This window comes from Scyliorhinus canicula, chromosome 5, assembly GCF_902713615.1.
Source record: "Scyliorhinus canicula chromosome 5, sScyCan1.1, whole genome shotgun sequence".
Classification (NCBI taxonomy): domain Eukaryota; kingdom Metazoa; phylum Chordata; class Chondrichthyes; order Carcharhiniformes; family Scyliorhinidae; genus Scyliorhinus; species Scyliorhinus canicula.
The window spans coordinates 88,895,458-88,915,080 of record NC_052150.1 but is presented as its reverse complement, the minus strand read 5'-3'; the positions used below and the strand labels follow the sequence as shown (position 1 = coordinate 88,915,080).

General features: G+C 41.7%; 1 protein-coding gene across 1 annotated transcript in view; it reads left to right on the top strand.

Annotated features, from left to right (window-relative positions):
• Window positions 1-19,216, top strand: part of LOC119966117 (ubiquitin-conjugating enzyme E2 E1-like) — a 124,596-nt gene extending 105,380 nt beyond the window's left edge. The window contains exons 3-5 of the mRNA XM_038797350.1: window positions 8,222-8,354; window positions 15,474-15,621; window positions 17,091-19,216. Of these exons, the coding sequence (XP_038653278.1) occupies window positions 8,222-8,354; window positions 15,474-15,621; window positions 17,091-17,188 (379 nt within the window). The 3' untranslated portion in view covers window positions 17,189-19,216. The remainder of the gene's footprint in view (window positions 1-8,221; window positions 8,355-15,473; window positions 15,622-17,090) is intronic.
• Window positions 19,217-19,623: the final 407 nt, after the last annotated feature.

The following is a 19,623-nucleotide window of genomic DNA, read 5'->3' as shown; positions in this document are numbered from 1 at the left end:
GGTTACAGAGGGACATAGATAAGCTGCAGAGCTGGGCTGAGAGGTGGCAAATGGAGTTTAATGTGGAGAAGTGTGAGGTGATTCACTTTGGAAAGAATAACAGGAATGCGGAATATTTGGCTAATGGTAAAATTCTTGGTAGTGTGGATGAGCAGAGGGATCTCGGTGTCCATGTACATAGATCCCTGAAAGTTGCCACCCAGGTTGATAGGGTTGTGAAGAAGGCCTATGGTGTGATGGCCTTTATTGGTAGAGGGATTGAGTTCCGGAGCCATGAGGTCATGTTGCAGTTGTACAAAACTCTAGTACGGCCGCATTTGGAGTATTGCGTACAGTTCTGGTCGCCCCATTATAGGAAGGACGTAGAAGCTTTGGAACGGGTGCAGAGGAGATTTACCAGGATGTTGCCTGGTATGGAGGGAAAATCTTATGAGGAAAGGCTGATGGACTTGAGGTTGTTTTCGTTAGAGAGAAGAAGGTTAAGAGGTGACCTAATAGAGGCATACAAAATGATCAGAGGGTTAGATAGGGTGGACAGCGAGAGCCTTCTCCCGCGGATGGAGGTGGCTATCACGAGGGGACATAGCCTTAAATTGAAGGGTAATAGATATAGGACAGAGGTCAGAGGTGGGTTTTTTACGCAAAGAGTGGTGAGGCCGTGGAATGCCCTACCTGCAACAGTAGTGAACTCGCCAACATTGAGGGCATTTAAAAGTTTATTGGATAAGCATATGGATGATAAGGGCATAGTGTAGGTTAGATGGCCTTTAGTTTTTTTCCATGTCGGTGCAACATTGAGGGCCGAAGGGCCTGTACTGCGCTGTATCGTTCTATGTTCTATGTTCTATGTAAGTTTGTAAGGCGGCTCACACTCTGAGTCCTCGGGGAATTCAACAATGGTTTCCCCTTGGTCCTTGTGGGGGTCAGATACAATGCTGCGGCTCTGGTTGGGTGGGGTATGTCGGTTCATCGTCCATTGTTTTCTGGCCGGCCACCGGAGTGTTATTACCGGGACCTTGGTCACAGACACAAGTTGTCCATAAGCACTGACACTTCCGTGTCCATCTCCAAACCGGAGTCATCGTCTTCCTCCTGGACCGGACTCTGGGATCCAGATGGTTAGGTCGCTAGACTTGCGGACCGGTCCTGGTATGAAGGAGACGTCTGTGCTGTCGGTTGGACGTCATGAAGCACGTGCTCTCGCTTCTTCAGGTGGTCCAAATGCTCCTGCTGAACTCTCCCCAAATCTGAACATTGTACAAGACAGAACCCGCTCTCTCCAGCATTACACCTGGGAGCCAAAGTGCCACATCTCCAAAGTTGCAGACATGGACCTCATCCCGTAACTGAAATTGCTGCCCTGGTGTCCTCAAGTCATGGTGCCGCTTTAGTCTCCTGCTTCACCTCTGCTTTCCTGCCGAGGTTGAGAAATGTGAGACTCAACCGGTTTCTACGTCATCAGCTCATCAACAGTTTTGCAGGTGCGATTCCCGTTGTCACATGTGGTGTTGTGTGGTAGTTAAAACGGAACCATGCCAGCTGCATGTCCATGAACATGGTTTTTTTTTTAAAATACCCATTTTGAAAGTTTGGACCTCCCCTTCCAGCCAGACCTTTCGAGGAGGGATGATACCGGGTGGTTCTAATATGCCAGATGCCATTTTGTTGTCTAAATGCTGCAGACTCTTCACTAGATTGATTGATTGATATTTATTGTCACGTGTACCGAAGTAAAGTGAAAAGTATTTTTTTGCAGCCAAGGGAACATACACAGTACGTACATTGGTACGTCAACAAATAGTGATTGGTCACAGTGCGAAACAAGGGCCAAACAAGAGCAGCATAGGGCGTCGTGGATAGTGTTCTTACGGGAACAGATCAGTCCAAGAGAGAGTCGTTGAGGAGTCTAGTAGCTGAGGGTCAAACCATGAGCCAGTGTAGACCACCAGGGACTGGGGGATGATACTCACTCTTCCAACTTCTTCCATCGGGCAGGAGATACGGAAGTCTGAGAACACACACAGACTCAAAAACAGCTTCTTCCCCATTGTCACCAGACTCCTAAATGACCCTCTTATGGACTGACCTCATTAACACTGCACCCTGTATGCTTCATCCAATGCCGGTGCTTATGTTGTTACATTGTATATGTTGTGTTGCTCTATTATGTATTTTCTTTTATTCCCTTTTCTTCCCATGTACTTAATGAGCTGCTCGCAGAAAAATACTTTTCACTGTACCTCGGTACACGTGACAATAAACCAATCCAAATCCAATAAGTGAACAGGACTTTGTGAGTTAAGGTACAGGCAGCAGAATTTTAGATGCGTTCAAATTTATGTGGGGTGGAGGATGGGGGACCGGCCAGGAAGCGTTGGTATATTCTCACCGCGAGGTAACAAAGGCAGGAACAGATGAGCTGAGACACAGTCGTGCTGATGGGGCGACCCGGTGGGCAGAAGCTCATCTCCAAGTTGAGCACAAGATTAAGATTGCATACAGTGGTTCAGCTTCAGGCAGTTGTGAGGGAGAGTGATGCCAATGAGGATCAGGGAATGGAATTTATTGTGGGGGCCAAAGATGATGACCACTCATCCAATGGGACGAGCAGAATAAATTAGCATTAACACCCGTAATACATATTTACTTGGAGCATTAAAGAGATGTACCATCTTAAAAACTAAGCTTCTCAATTTATAAATGTTTGAACCATTTTATTTGAGCTGTAAATATTTGAAGTCTCCAAGTGTGATGGAGTAACTATCTGCGATTTAATGGCCTTGTCGCGCCAGACTTGGTGACAGGGTGAGGCCATTGAATCTCGCCAGACATCGCAATCTGCATCTCCCCCTTGCTGGGCGAGATCCAGATTAGCGTATTTAGGCTCAGTTAAATACATCTGCGCCATATTCTCCCAGAGTCCTGGGAGACCTTGCCAGGGTGCTGTTTAGCATTGGTTTCCACGAACTTGGATCAGGCATAATGGCACCTGCGGGGTCTCCCAGGCCATTGGAGATGCCGGGGTTACCGTGCTCTGGTGTGGACAGGGTGGTATCCTGGCACTTCCACTGCCACCCTGGCAGTGGCAGGGGTCAGGCCCAGTGGTGCCTTGACCTTTAGAGATGGGGTGAGGAGGGGCTCGAGGACCCCGTAAGAGCTAAGTTGGGTGCCGTGGGTCGAGGCCAAAAGAAACAGTGCCGTTAAATAGAGGTATTTACAGTGCCGAGAAACACCCCATTAACGCACTCTGTTTTTGTCCCGTTTAATAATCACACCCAGTGTCTAATTAGGTTTAATCCTATCCTATTTCTGTATTTTTTGGTAATGAGTCTCATTATAGAAGTGTTTTTTACTTAACTTACTTTCAAATTGCAACAAGTCAGAAGATTATTGCACACCGAAAGAAGTTATGATTATTTCTAAACAAATGTGTATCTTAGTGGTGGAAAGATGGAGCAATAACTTCAATTTCCACAAAGTAGTGGGATGTATTTTGGCATCTGCGATTTTTGCTGCACTGCTGGTTTGCTGACCTGACATCAGAAAATACACTTGCTAATGATACAGTAATTGTCTAATTAGATTTTATCCTCTCCGTTTGATCTCTGCTGGTGATTTGACTAAATTCTATTTTGAGGTAGCAGGGTCTTGGACAGGCTTCATATGTGTACTCCCTGGAGACTAATTTGCACTACTATTGATGGAAGATTGAGAGGTGGATGTGTGATTCAGTGAGAGAAGGAAACGGGATAGAGAACATGCATAATAGAATTTGTGCATCATATTTGATTGGACTTGCATCTCATGTCATTTCCCAGTACAAATAGCTCATCTGAATTTCAGCTGATTAGGATTTGTTGCAATAAATTAATCATTTTTGTTCAGTATCAACAGTGTAATGATATACACCCCAAATATTTGATTTCCCTGTTCGCTCTTTGAGATTCTAAGCATGGAGGAAAAACTTATATTTGTGGAAAATATGTCGTACTGTTTCAGTCCAAACTTAAAACTGACAAGCTCTCAAGCAGGTTATGAAGGTGAAAGATGGATGTGTGTGCATTAAGTGGCTGTCGTCCACTGTTTTGTTTGATCAAATTGGGGCTAAGGGATCCAGAAAAAGCCCATTGTGAGTAGTTTAGGACTGAAGGGGGTCACAGGGTTTCTGTCCATCTGGGACAGGCAGCGTCACATATCAAAAGCCCTTGCTCAATAATTCTGTGCTCCATGTCTCTTTTCTGTAATTGTTTACTTAGTAACGTTGTTGTATTTATTAAATGTTAAAAGTAGCACCGTCTAAGGGCATTATAAATATAGCTAACTGCTTATGAGGCTCATGCCAAAATAAAGTGGCAGTCCATAACTGAACACATGGGGAGATGGTGGTATTACCACTAGACTAGTAATCCAGACACCCAGGGTAATGCTCTGGGGATCTGGTTTGGAATCCCACAAGGGCAGATGGTGAAATTTAATATCAATCCAAAAAAATCTGTAATTAAAAGTCTGATGACGACCATGAAACTACTGTCGGTTGTTGTAAAAACCCATCTGGTTCATTCATGTCCTTTGAAGGAAGGAAATCAGCTGCCCTCACTTAGTCTGGCCTACACATGACTCCTCCATGTGGTTGACTCTTAAATTCCCTCCGTAATGCACTCAGATAAAAAACAGTTAGATGCTGGCCCAGCCAGCGATGCCCTTATCCCATGATGAATTTTTTTTAAAGAAAGGAGCGTCAATCATTCCTGGATTTTGTTAAAATTATAACAATAGGAAGATAAGTCGTGAATTACTTAAGATTGCAGTTGTAACTATTATTACGATCCGAGACCAGACCCCAACAGTGGCTAGGATACTGGACCAAATATTTTAGTTTATTTTTAAGACTACGGAAAGAATGATTCAGCCCAGGAGCGATTGCATGAAGAAATAGGGCTTTGGTATTTTTAAAAACAAAACTTTATTATGAATACAATATTAACTTTTTTAACTTCACACCCAAAAATAACATCTTATCCCTTAAACACTACGACTCTCTTTCCCATTGAACAACAAGAAACACATAGCCCTCGATCTATCTTACTGTGGGAGAATTGTGGACTCGGTATCAAGCAGATCAAAACTCAACTCCTCTCTCCAAAACACCTGCCTCTAAAGCTTTTCAAAATGTCTCTCTGCATGCCTTGGCTCCACACAGCAATTACCTCATTTCCCCAAGCTAAAAAACAAATTATCTCTGCAGCCTGCAAAGCACATTAACTTTCCCATTCAAACCACAGTCCATTAGTCCAGACTGAAACATGCATTCCTTTGTCAATTTCACCTTCTGCCTGTTAAAAGCCCCAGACCCTGCAAAACAGGACTTTTTTTTTCTAAAAAGCATGGCCACTGCAGTCAAACACACTCTAATCCCAGGCTTTTAACCCTTAAATTTCCCAATACTTAGAATCCAATATTCCTAAAGTCTTCCAGTCATCACATCCACTCCTTGACCCGTGGAAGGTTTGGCCTTGAAACTCTCCTTCAGCAAGAAACAGAGACCGATGGAAAACAGAAAAGTTTTTTTTTAAAGTGAGAGGTACCCTAGCCGCTGAGCCAACACAAGGCCAGACCCCATCCCTTGAGCAAAATGTCTTCCCTGGCCAATCTTCATTGCCCCTTACAAGTTATCCCCTATCCTGCTTCATTTTTTCCTTTTCTCAAACCCTTCCCCCAACTACAGTTCCACACCGCTCACCACACTATATCCCAACCAGCCCCAATTCAAGCAGGTCGGCTGTTTCCATGCCTCAATTTTTCTACCCTTGCTGATTTGAATTCTACTTCTTTCAGCATTGCTGTCTGTTCGTTTTCCCTTTTCACTGCCTCTGTCCTTGCATTTTGCCTCCGTTATTCTCCACCCCCTTAACCCTGCTTGACCAGAAGAAATTAAAAAGACTCCACTACCTGTGTGTGGAGTCTGATCTCATCACAGACTGATCAGTGTATCAATAAAATAACACTTTTTTTTTCCTTTGGGTAATAGTAAGAAAGGTCAAGAGATCTCTGGGACTGTTTTGGAAAGTTCACAATGCATTTTAAAGTGAACGTAGTACAGAATGTAATCAGAACTTAGCCTGTGATTTTTGTTTTAGATCCTTAGGCAGATTTTAAAATTCTGAACCAGTTGCAAGCCATTGTTAATGCAGTTTTAAATAGATACTATTCCTGAGTGTCTCAGGAATGTATGCAGCAGAAAATCGAAATGTCAGGAATGCAGGTTAAAATGGAAATTATTTTCATGCTTCTCCTGCATACGTTGGGCAAATGCAAACTGCAGGGTTCCAAAACAAACTTATGCATTCTGGAGAGAGAAAAAAATCCATGCTGAGTTTTTTTTTATTACAAAAAAGAAATTGATGGTTGTCATAGTCAGACATGAAGTCATACGGTCAAATTCCAGCATGGTGAATCTGAAACCAAGTCAGTGTCTGGTCGTCAAGGGAAAACATGGAGGTCATTGATTAAGAAAAACCCGTGAATACTGGAAATTTGAATTGCAACTACATAACCAATCGGCATCTGCTAACAGGAAAACCATTTTTCCCTTGGAGATAACTAGCCTCCTGTTTATGTCCAGCTTTTCGTTTGTTAAATATGAAACTCCTCAATATTTAATGTTATTTTCTTGAATCATCAGCCAAGCAACAGAAGTCAGACTACCTCTACATTTTCCAAAAGTGTTTAGCCATTGACTTTATGAATAAAGCCCCTGTGTAGAACCCAGAATAACTTAAGTAATTGGATGCTGCGGAGGAAGAGTTCAGGATCTTTCTGGAAGCATAAATTTAAATGGTCATCTTCATCCATAGCGATCTTATGAATAGGGCAAGGGTGTATTGGAGAAGTGTTCAGAGAAGAATGATTAGATTGGTTCTTTTAAATTGTGAAGAGCTTTAAGTATTCAGCATCCTATCTTTGAAAAAAAATTACAAAATAATTTTGGTCTCCTGAAGCCAGTCGTCAAATTTCAGCTGGCCACACCGGTATGATTCTAACAATGGAGATCCTCAGATGGCAAGAATAGATTTGTTATTGTAATTACCTGTACAACAAGTAATTACGCATAAAGTACGGTGCATGTTCTCTGATTTCAAATTTTTGTTCGTTATCACTATTCTAACAACTTTAGATATGCTTTTGTTTTTACATACCAGTTTTTCTTCTATGCTTTAAGGCCCACCATCTGTTTTGGAGTAGGGGTCCACTGTCCAAAAGCAGATTTTGAACAATTCTAGGTCTTTGTGATCTAATGATGCATACCATCACGTCAAGACTTTGCTCTGATCCTCCTGCACCAGAGGAAGCATGACTGCTTGATGCTTTGGTGGTTCCAAGATCCCAGCTATGTCCTGATTCATCAGTTTTAATCTAAGGGTTAGAATACTCATTCATGCAGATAATGTAGGTTGCTTAAGTTATATGGATTACAAAACTAGAAGATGTAATACGAAATACAATTGATAGATTATTCCCTCCAGACTAATAACTGCATCTCATTAACAACTTTTAAATAAAAATTTACATGAATATCTGGCTAAGAGCATCATTGAAGATTAATGGGAAAAGTATAAACTTTTAGATGATCAACTTCTTTGTGAGTGACGCTGCCCTTTTGTTCTAAAGAACGAAGAAAGGTACATCACAGGAACAGGCCCTTCGGCACTCCAAGCCTGCGCTGACCATGCTGCCTGACTAACCTAAAACCTTCTACACTTCCAGAGTCCGTATCCCTCTATTCCCATCCTATCTGTGTATTTGAAAGCACAAAGCAATGTAAAAATGCAATAAGTAGATTTGGTCATTAATATTCTAGAATTTTACTGAATTGTCTTAAGCGGGGGGGAAGCTTTGGATCTTTATATTTGGAAGGGGTAACTTGTTTACATCTTGTAGCTTAAATAAATCCTGTCCGCAACCTTGTCTGACTGCCACCTGCCTCTGTCTCCCCCCCCCCCCCCCCCCCCGTCCCCGTCCCCCCACACAGTCCGCATCTCCCCCCCCCCCTTCAATTCTAAACAGAAGTTTCTTTCCACCAGTTACTTGAATGCTTAGGTAATAAAGAATTGAGGGACACCTGCTTATGCAAAATTACAAATGATCTCTTAATACAGTTTGTGATTTCTCGTCAATATTAATCTTTTAAAAAATGTATTACAATTTCATTTTTGCTTTTCAGTGCTGGACCAAAAGGCGATAATGTTTATGAATGGAGGTCAACAATTCTGGGGCCCCCTGGGTCAGTTTATGAAGGTGGTGTGTTCTTCCTTGACATTGTATTTTCAGCAGAATATCCTTTCAAACCACCCAAGGTAAGGGGACTTTTTTTTACAATGTTTTCACATGTGAGAGTGGTGTTTACAATTTGACAATATGATGAGTTTATTTATAACTTGTTGCCATAATAGTTTAAAATTGGTCTATGCTCGTTTTTGAAAGCTGTGTTATAAGAACCACTTCTCATTGAGTGTTTGAGATGTGATTCAGAAGTGTTGAGATTTTGCTCTTGCCAGTTTGCCTGTGGATGCCACTGCTGACACTGGGTCATACAGATGGATTTTAAGAGTATATATAGAAGGCAGCAGGAGCAGTGTTGCTGATTACATCGGTTTCTCTTACCAAGAGAGGATGCTGCTTCACTGCAAAGAGCCTAGTAGAGAAGTAATGAAATGTTTATGGTAAAGTTGAATTTTAGTGTGCTATTGTTGCAGCACCAGCATTCCAGTGTTTCGGAGCTTTGCTTCAGAGTACTTAGTAATATTAGAAATGGATGTAGTGTTCACCCATGATATTCGTGGGCTGTGTCTAACTTATCCTATTCCCGCACACCCACAATTACTCTACATTTATAGCATTTATTACAGGTCTGAATACCAATCCTGCCTTCTTCAAAACAGAATTAGATTGGTCAATTTAGATTAAAATCATAGAGCCATTGTGGCACATGGGCCATTTAGCCCATTGAGTCCATGCCAGCCATGTCCTGACTCTTCACTGAGTTCCATTCCCCCCACACTATCCCTGTAGCCCTCAAGTGCCCATCCGATATCCTTTTGAAATCATAGGCTGCCCTTCCACCACCCTCGTGACCAGCGAGTTGTAGGTCATTACCAGTTGCTGCAAAAAGAAATTCTTCAACTTCGAACTAGAGTCCGTCATCCCTGGAACTATTCAGGGAAATTTCATGGGCCCCTCACATGCTTCCTTAATTGTGGTGACGAAAACTGGGTGCAGTTGTGGCCGAAGCAGAGCTTTATAAAGGTTCAGAATTCCCTGCTTTTCCACTCGATTACTTGTGAAGCCCAGGATCTGATGTGCCTTTCTAATAAATCTCTCAATATATCCTGCTGTCTTCAAAGATCTATGCACCTGAGCACGCAGTTCCCTGCATACTTTATAGAACTGTGCTGTAAGTCCCTATTTCCTCGCTATCCCTTCTGCCAAAATGCATCACCTAACACTTCTCTGTATTAAATTCCACTTGCCATCTGCCCATTCTGCTATCTTCTTATGTCCTGTTGCAAGTGAATAGGTACTATCCTAAACTTTGCAAAATTTGGTATCCAATTTAGGGCAGCACGGTAGCATAGTGGTTAGCATAAATGCTTCACAGCTCCAGGGTCCCAGGTTCGATTCCCGGCTGGGTCACTGTCTGTGCGGAGTCTGCACGTCCTCCCCGTGTGTGCGTGGGTTTCCTCCGGGTGCTCCGGTTTCCTCCCACAGTCCAAAGATGTGCGGCTTAGGTGGATTGGCCATGCTAAATTGCCCGTAGTGTCCTAAAAAGTAAGGTTAAGGGGGGGGGTTGTTGGGTTACGGGTATAGGGTGGATACGTGGGTTTGAGTAGGGTGATCATGGCTCGGCACAACATCGAGGGCCGAAGGGCCTGTTCTGTGCTGTACTGTTCTATGTTCTATAGACAAATTTTTCAATATTACTCTGTATTCCAATATCCAAGTATTATTAAGTTGGGATGGGTTTAAACCTTTAAGACTCGCCAGATAACATTTGTTTAGCCATATTTCAGGTCCAGGTCTAGTTCACCATTTCATTTGTAAACACCAATATCTATAATCCTTTGAATGAATTCCTGTACCTACAACTAACTGAGTAAGTGTCGGGCCGTGTGATGGAATTTCCATTGTTCAGTAAGATGTTTGCTGTTTCTTGGTTGCTCCCTCTCCTGTCATGAAGATACTCACTCAGAGTATGACTCAGCATATACTGGGCGTTCTTCTCTGCCATGACCAAGTGGTCATTGACCATGCGCGTAGTGAATGCCCAGAAGCTGTTTGATTCTGGGAGGACATGATAGCCAAGCCGGATACATTTTTCTGTCACACTTTTTCCAACAAGTTGGGAAAATGGAAACTCTGACTGTATTTTTGCCCGTTCATATTTGTTCCCCCTAATGTACAGACTAACTAACATCATTTTTGTTTTACAAATTTAAAGTACCCAATTATTTTTCCACTTAAGGGACAATTTAGCATGGCCAATCCACCTATCCTGCACATCTTTGGGTTGTGGGGGTGAGACCCACACAGACACTGGGAGAAGGTCACTTCACCCAAGAGGCCATTGAGTGAGCTTATTTAGAGATTCGGTAAAATTTCACTTTTTATCAAAACTTGGGTTTATATGCAGTTACTGTTTGAGATTATTCTACCCTCCATAGTCTCCCCAGGTGTTCTTATTGATTTCTACTCCATTTAATGGGACCGTATTTGAATAATGAGAGGACATAACATAATTGACAAATATCCCAGGCTCTACTTTAGTAGTTGACGTTGCACTGCCTTTGTAATCAGTATAAATGTTGACACATGAAACTGATTAGAGAAAGTGTTGTGTTTTGATTGCATTTGTTTTCATGCTCTACCTGACTGGTGTATGGATATGGCTCTGAATTGTTGCCATGAAGGATTGTACTAAAGTCTGAGAGAGAGAGAGAAAAATACAGCACAGAACAGGCCCTTCAGCCCACGATGTTGTGCCGAACTTTTATCCTAGGTTAATCATAGAATTTTGGACACTAAGGGCAATTTATCATGGCCAATCCACCCAACCTGCACATCTTTGGACTGTGGGAGGAAACCGGAGCACCCGGAGGAAACCCACGCACACACGGGGAGGATGTGCAGACTCCACACAGACAGTGACCCAAGTCGAAATCGAACTTGGGACCCTGGAGCTGTGAAGCAATTGTGCTATCCACAATGCTACCGTGCTGCCCTTAAGAAGAAATTAATCTACACTCCATTATTCTACCCTAATCCATGTACCTATCCAATAGCCGCTTGAAGGTCCCTAACGTTTCCGACTCAACTACTTCCACAGGCAGTGCATTCCATGCCCCCACTACTCTCTGGGTAAAGAACCTACCTCTGACATCCCCCCTATATCTTCCACCATTTATCTTAAATTTATGTCCCCTTGTAATGGTGTGTTCCACCCGGGGAAAAAGTCTCTGACTGTCTACTCTATCTATTCCCCTGATCATCTTATAAACCTCTATCAAGTCGCCCCTCATCCTTCTCCGTTCTAATGAGAAAAGGCCTAGCACCCTCAACCTTTCCTCGTAAGACCTACTCTCCATTCCAGACAACATCCTGGTAAATCTCCTTTGCACCTTTTCCAAAGCTTCCACATCCTTCCGAAAATGAGGTGACCAGAATTGCACACAGTACTCCAAATGTGGCCTGACCAAGGTTTTGTACAGCTGCATCATCACCTCACGACTCTTAAATTCAATCCCTCTGCTAATGAACGCTAGCACACCATAGGCCTTCTTCACAGCTCTATCCACTTGAGTGGCAACTTTCAAAGATCTATGAACATAGACCCCAAGATCTCTCTGCTCCTCCACATTGCCAAGAACCCTACCATTAACCCTGTATTCCGCATTCATATTTGTCCTTCCAAAATGGACAACCTCACACTTGTCAGGGTTAAACTCCATCTGCCACTTCTCAGCCCAGCTCTGCATCCTATCTATGTCTCTTTGAAGCCGACAACAGCCCTCCTCACTATCCACAACTTCACCAATCTTCGTATCATCTGCAAATTTACTGACCCACCCTTCAACTCCCTCATCCAAGTCGTTAATGAAAATCACAAACAGCAGAGGACCCAGAACTGATCCCTGTGGTATGCCACTGGTAACTGGGCTCCAGGCTGAATATTTGCCATCCACCACCACTCTCTGTCTTCTATCGGTTAGCCAGTTCGTTATCCAACTGGCCAAATTTCCCACTATCCCATGCCTCCTTACTTTCTGCATAAGCCTACCATGGGGAACCTTATCAAATATCTTACTAAAATCCATGTACACCACATCCACTGCTTTACCTTCATGCACATGCTTGGTCACCTCCTCAAAGAAGTCAATAAGACTTGTAAGGCAAGACCTACCCCTCACAAATCCGTGCTGACTATCCCTAATCAAGCAGTGTCTTTCCAGATGCTCAGAAATACTATCCCTCCGTACCCTTTCCATTACTTTGCCTACCACCGAAGTAAGACTAACTGGCCCAGGGTTATCCCGATTCCCTTTTTTGAACAGGGGCACGACATTCGCCACTCTCCAATCCTCTGGTACCACCCCTGTTGACAGCGAGGATGAAAAGATCATTGCCAACGGCTCTGCAATTTCATTACTTGCCTCCCATAGAATCCTTGGATATATCCCGTCTGTATGAGGGTAATAGCAATAAAATGTTTTACATTTACTTTGCACTTTGAAAAAGCATCAATAAAGACTGAAATGCCTTTGGATGTATATTGGATTTACGTTGTATGAGGAAGAGTTTTGACTCTGAAAGTGAAAAACTGCAGCTACTAAAAGTACAGGGATACTGGTAAATTAAGTGCCTTTTTAGAGTTTCTGACACCTGCTGTATCATTGGTAGGTAGTAACTTACCATTCATTCAAATTGACCTGGTCTTGCAACTCTGTTGCTGAGCAGCTGGAGGTTGTTCATAGAATAAAATCCCTCCAGTGCAAAAAGGAGGCCATTCAGCCCATCGAGTCTGCACCAACCCTGCGAAAGACCACCCTACCTAAGGCCAATCCTCTGCCCTTTCCCCGTAACCCCACCTAACCTTTTGGACACTTAAGGGCAATTTAGAGTGGCCAATCTAACTAACCTGCACATCGTTAGACTGTGACAGGAAACTGGAGCACCCAGAGGAAACCCATGCAAACACGGGGAGAACGTGCAAATTCCACATAGACAGTCACCCGAGATTGGAATCAAACTCGGGTCCCTGGCACTGAGGCAGCAGTGCTGTGCACTGTGCCACCGTGCTGCCCTATTATTTGGCCTGGAAATTGGGTTCTTCAGATATATGGGGAAGTCTTGTGGCTCAGTGGGAGTGCACCCATTGCTGGACTCGAGTCCAACCCTCGGACTTGGCCACGGAAGGAGAGTCAATAATGCGATAATGCGGATCAACAAACTGATAAACAGCATAGAATCCTTCCATTACATCACTTCCACCATGATCCCTCAAAAGGGAAAGCAGTGTGAGTGTAAAGATACATGTTTTGAAAATGGACGCTTGTCAATAGGCGTTTAGTACTTTCATTGATTTCTCTGGCAGTTGTGAAAACTTGGTGCAGATGAGAATAGGTTGTTGTGCCATGAAATTATATTCAACCTTGCAGAAAAAAGTAACTAATAAAATTCATATTTTAAATCAAAAAATTTGAGAACTTTATTTTCCAGTCTGCAAATTTTGTCAAACATTGAAGGACTTTAGTGTCACACCTAATTTCTCACGAAAATTGATTGAACATAGGAGTGACTAGTTACTGTCCAATATGGAATAAAAACAAAACAATGTGGTTACGATTGTTGTATTGATGCTTGTGTTCTGAAGTTTCATTGATGTTCTCTTTTCTCCCCCCCCCCCAACTTCCCCATCACTAAAAACAAATAATTTTAAACAATTTGAAACCTGGTTGTGATGCTTAAAATGGTTTAAAGTTTATCACTACTATCAAGCCCATTTTTATTTTTTATGAAGTTACTCTGATGAGTTGAACATACTCTGAAGATTATGGATACAACCAGGTTAAGTACAGTAAGATCAGAATAATTGAAATCGCCTAGCATCAAACTTGCAATTTGAAGCAAGGCACTAAATTTAACCACTGCTCTTGAGGGAGCAGTATATGATAATGCTAGTCTCAGTAAATGAGATCTTCAATATAATGCCTCCTAAAACTGACCTGTTTCTCAAGTGCTGTTATAATAAAGCTGTAGAGCATCTTTGTGCGGCATTGATGGATTTGGAGTGTGGCCTTGTAAGTTGCCTGGGGTATTTCTCGATTTTAATAGCTACAAAATTAAGGTTCATTTGAGATGCTGTATAATATCAAACCGCCCGGGTAGGCAAGGGAGAGATTCGCCCCCCCCCCACCCCCGCTGTTCCTCGGCAGCGGGAGGCAACCCGCCGTTAGCTCAGCAGCAGGATCTTCTGGTTCCATCGCTGTCAGTAGATTACCCATTGATTCCACCCCAACCACCAGGAAACCCGCAGTGGTGTTTGACATCAGCGGGACGGGAAGATCCTGCTGACAAAAACAGCCAGAAAATTGCCGTGGCTTTCTGAATGTCTGAAAAAACTAAGGTTGGGCGGCACGGTAGCACAGTGGGTAGCACTATTGCTTCACAGCTCCAGGGTCCCAGGTTCGATTCCCGGCTTGGATCACTGTCTGTGTGGTGTCTGCACGTTCTCCCTGTGTGTGTGTGTGTGGGTTTCCTCCGGGTGCTCCACTTTCCTCCCACAATTACCTTGTTCCATATCAATTTTGTACCGTTAATGTTTGGTTTCTATAATGAATAAATAGTGAGGGGGATTTCAAAGCATTATAAATTGCAGGTAATAAATTAACTGACTTTTTAAAAATTGTATGTATTGTAAACATTAGGAAAGAAAGGCTTAGTGGATATCCTGATCATGACAGGAAAGTAGGGATGACATTCCCCAAAACAGAAACTGCAGTGACATTGCAATTCCCAGTGTTTAGGAGTGCTGCTTTATTTGGTTAGTGGGTTGTTACGCACACATTTTGTTGTGTGATTTACTATGTCAGTTCACAGGCTGTCTGGATAGCTCAATGCATAATGAAATCATAAATGATCATTAGCTGTGTTAATGGAGTTGCTTTTGACCTGTGACTGTGATCATTAAACAGTACAATAGGAAATATTGATATGTCCACTAACCGTAGTTCACACGAATGAAGGAATTAACGTGTGAATTCCTGTCTGTCATTCAACTATTTATAATCTAAGGCACATAAAATTACTGTTTTACTGTTTTGCTTGAGAATGCTTCCGGACTGTATTACTGGAGTATGTTGAATGGATCAGGTTTTCTCATTTCTCAACTATGCATGTTAATTTTTACCTTAATTTGACAGGTGACTTTCCGAACAAGGATCTATCATTGCAATATCAACAGTCAAGGAGTGATCTGTCTGGATATCCTGAAGGATAACTGGAGCCCAGCACTGACCATCTCTAAGGTTCTTCTGTCAATTTGTTCTCTTCTCACAGATTGCAATCCTGGTAAGAGGAATTCTAGTCTATAATCTGATTTGATCAATTCCTATTATTGCCTGGTTATGAGTGGTTGTGGGTTGTTCAATAATGGGGATGGGGTGGGGCAGGGGGGAAGACAATGGATGCCAGGCACCGGGAGGAAAGGCCATTTGACCTTTCACCATTTGGCCTCCATGTAGCAGATATAGTTTTTAATAATCTTTATTGTCACAAGTAGGCTTACATTAACACTGAAATGAAACTACTGTGAAAAGCCCCCAGTCACCGCATTCCGGCATCTGTTCGGGTACACGGGGAGAATTCAGAATGTCTAAATTACCTAACAGCACATCTTTCGGGATGTGTGGGAGGAAACCGGAGCAGCCAGAGGAAGCCCACACAGACACTGGAAGAACGTGCAGGCTCCGCTCAGACAGTGATCCAAGCCGGGAATCGAACGATACCCAGGTGCTGTGAAGTAGAAGTGTTAACCACTGTGCTAACGTGCCGCCCACATCAATTCTATCCGAATCTATCGCACTTATTTGATTGTTTCAGAGGAAGTTTGTAATTTCTTCTTAACATCCAAAGTTAATTAAGAAAAATGCAAGCATATTGTTCTAATTCTGTTTTTGTGAATATTGAAAATATTGAACAATAGACTATCTGAGAGCAGCTGAGTGTGGCAGTGTGCCCAACTCTGCTTTGTGTGTGTCTGTGGGAGTGGCGGGGTGCTGTTATGCAGGTTCATAACTGATTTCCTGCACAGTGAATTCTCATTCTTTGCTTGGAAAAAAAACAGGCATGGGCGAAGGATAAAAAAGGATCATTGAAAAGTCCTGGGTTATTCAGGGCATGGTATTGCCAGATGTCTAAGAAATACATATTTTTTGAATCTTGATGTGGGGCTTTGTACTAGAGGGTGACTTGAAAGGAAAAGAAAATGGTCAAAAAAACCATCTTGCAAATTAAGGATTGAGTTCATATAAATATCTGGTTAGCAAGTTATAAAAATATTTTATCACATTGTCATATTTGCTGATAAGATTTAGTGTTTTTGTGGAATATTATGCCATTTGTTTAATTTGCACAATAACATTTTCTGCTGTAAATTTGCCATCTCTCTTGAGATAGCTGTGAAAACACTGTAGTAGACTTGCTCTGCTTTGCCAAAGGATACCATCACTTGAGGTTTCGGCCCTGGGTTACTATGCATTGGTATCTGTGGATGTGTTGCTGCGGACATTTAATGAGGACATAATTGAACTTTGTGATTTGTCACGCAGTTAAGTAGGCCATTAGCAATCAAATGTGAGACCAGTAAGTGAGGTATGATCACATTAATTGCCACCTATGCAAGTTGCACAGCTGCAAGCTGCTACTTCAAGGCTGGATTGTGGCAAGACAAATGGGAACTAGGAAAAATAAATTGGCAGTTATAACTTGTATCTTATCGTGCAGTAAACTGATAATCAATATTTTCTGTTTTATTGCAGCGGACCCTTTGGTTGGGAGCATAGCCACGCAGTATATGACTAACAGGGCTGAACATGACAGAATAGCAAGACAGTGGACCAAGAAATATGCCACATAAACTGGATGGTTACCAGTCCTACCGACATTTGTCTCCGATGGAAATGAGCTGCTTCTCGTTGAATTGAAAAGGGGAATGGGTTGGGGTGAAGGGAAGGGGAGGGGAGGGGAATGGAACAAGCATTCCTATAACAGGTTTTAAATGCAACAGTCTTTTATTTGCATAAGTCTAGTCAGAACTCTTGATGAGCTTTGTTATTGTAGCGTAAACAATAAACTATTGATATCTGACAGTAGATAGGAAATTCACATTGAAAAGATTGAAGATTATGACATGATGGGTCATGCACGACCCATATTTGTTACCGAAATATTAAGTGATACCTCTTTGCTGGTTTAAGTTTTAGTTGTCTGTGTTCACTGTGTACGGTCAAAGTTTGAAAATGCTTGTAATGCCAGCCAATGTGCAAGGGTTGAAACTGTTGAAAAATGTAAGGGAACCATACTAGAGACTTTAAAACCCGAGTAGAATGATGACCTGATGCAATAGAATTGTCTTTATTCAGGGAATAAGGAATGAATTGGCAGAATATTTGTAATTACAGGGAACAGGTTTTATTTTGCAGCGAGTGTGGGAGTGAAACCCCAAATCCTTTTTAAGTAACTGTTTTGCCTTATTTGAATTTCTCTATTTGAGTCTCAATTCAGTGTATTTTGTTGTGGGTTATGTAATAGGGCAGTTTTTTTTTTACTTTAATATTATACAGCATTAGGTCCTGCTTAAAATTTACAAAATGATCAAACATGTAACCTTAAAACAAATTGATTGAGGGCTTTAAGCCTCTGATTGTTTCAAATTCTACAATTGCCTGTTTCAAAACACAGTTGTGTCAGTGGTCATGCTTTAGTCAAATAAGAGTATTGTATTAAAATATCTATGGCTGCTTTATTGATGCAGAGAATTCTCAAAAAGAAAAGGCTGCATCTTAATTTTGATGTTTTGTTAAGACTTTAGACAATATTAGACTTGAGGATGAGCTGTTCAAAATAGTTTTTAAGTTCTAACAGTTATTGTTGAGACTTCATTGGCCCCATTCATATTACATATTCAAAGAATGTTGATCTCTACCAAAGTTGTACAGCCACTGGTCTGTAACCACTGTAATTGCTACCTTTTTCTTTGGAAAATTAAATTTAGAATGTCAGTTTGTCGGAAACCACACATTGTAATTAAAAACACTGATCATGAAACTTTATTTAATGAGCAATAGTTGAAAAATCACAATAGTTTTTACTTGGTTTTGGTTTGTCCGGCTGTTTGTGGCAATGGAGGGTATGTTCAGCTTTTGTACAAAGCAGTGTTGGTCTCCTGCTGTCACAAGATGGTTTTGTGTGACTGTGTGCATTAAGTTGACAAAGACCTAATCAAAACAGTAAACAATTGAGCTTCTGCGACTTTTAGTTGTACAAGTAAAGGATTGGTGCGTTTTCTGTCTTGGTTCAAAATAACTTTCCACACTTAAATATTAATGCGCATATCCCAAAGCAGATTAAGAGTTTATGGATTCACATTTGCAAATAATGAACACTGAGGTCTATTACACCTAGATATAACTATGAAGATGGCAGCTAACTGACCAACAAATCGGTATCCCCTTCTCCCCAATTCTCTCCCTGACTTTAAAAATTGCCTGTCAGTGTTGAATTATATGTTTTCTCGTCCCTGCTGCTCCAACAGCCTAGCCTTAATGTATAAATGCAGCAACTGGTATAACATTATGCCATACAAATCAGACGATTACAAGCTCAATTTGAATTGATGGTAAGGTGGCTGATATCAGTGGGAGAGAGTGACAGGAGGCCTCAGTACCTCCTGAGGCAATCACGAGGAAAATTGGCCAGTGTCCAGGACCTGCTTGCTATCTTGTAATCCCTGCTAGAAAGTGCATGTCTGCAGAGGGCATAATCAGAATTGGGTTCAGCTGTGGTACTGTTAACATTTATGAGGTACTATTAGCTGCTGACACAGTTGGAACCATGTCCAGCAATGACAAAAAGTTAATAAAGTTCTTTGGTGATTCATTCACAAGTTCATGCTTCCAACCATCACTTTATCCTTCCATAGAAAGAGAAATAAACAAATGTAAGCATGAGATGTATGCTGTTTATATTTACAGAAATGTAAATAAACTGTATTAGGACAATGATATTTGATCCTTCAAGATATAAACAGTTACCAGATAGATGATGTTTATGATTAAGAAGGTATAAAATCATGCTTAGACTCAACTCTTTAAGCAACTTAATATTTCAAATGCACATTATGCAATTATAGGATTGTTTTCATTGCATTGGAATTGGAAAAATCAACACCAGTATGTTTATCTCCTGCATACTGAGACTCAATCTAAGTTAACTTTCCATCTGTGTAATTTTTTACAAACATAAATTATATTAATACTTCAGGAAGCTAAAGCTAGACTTGCTGGAGCTGAA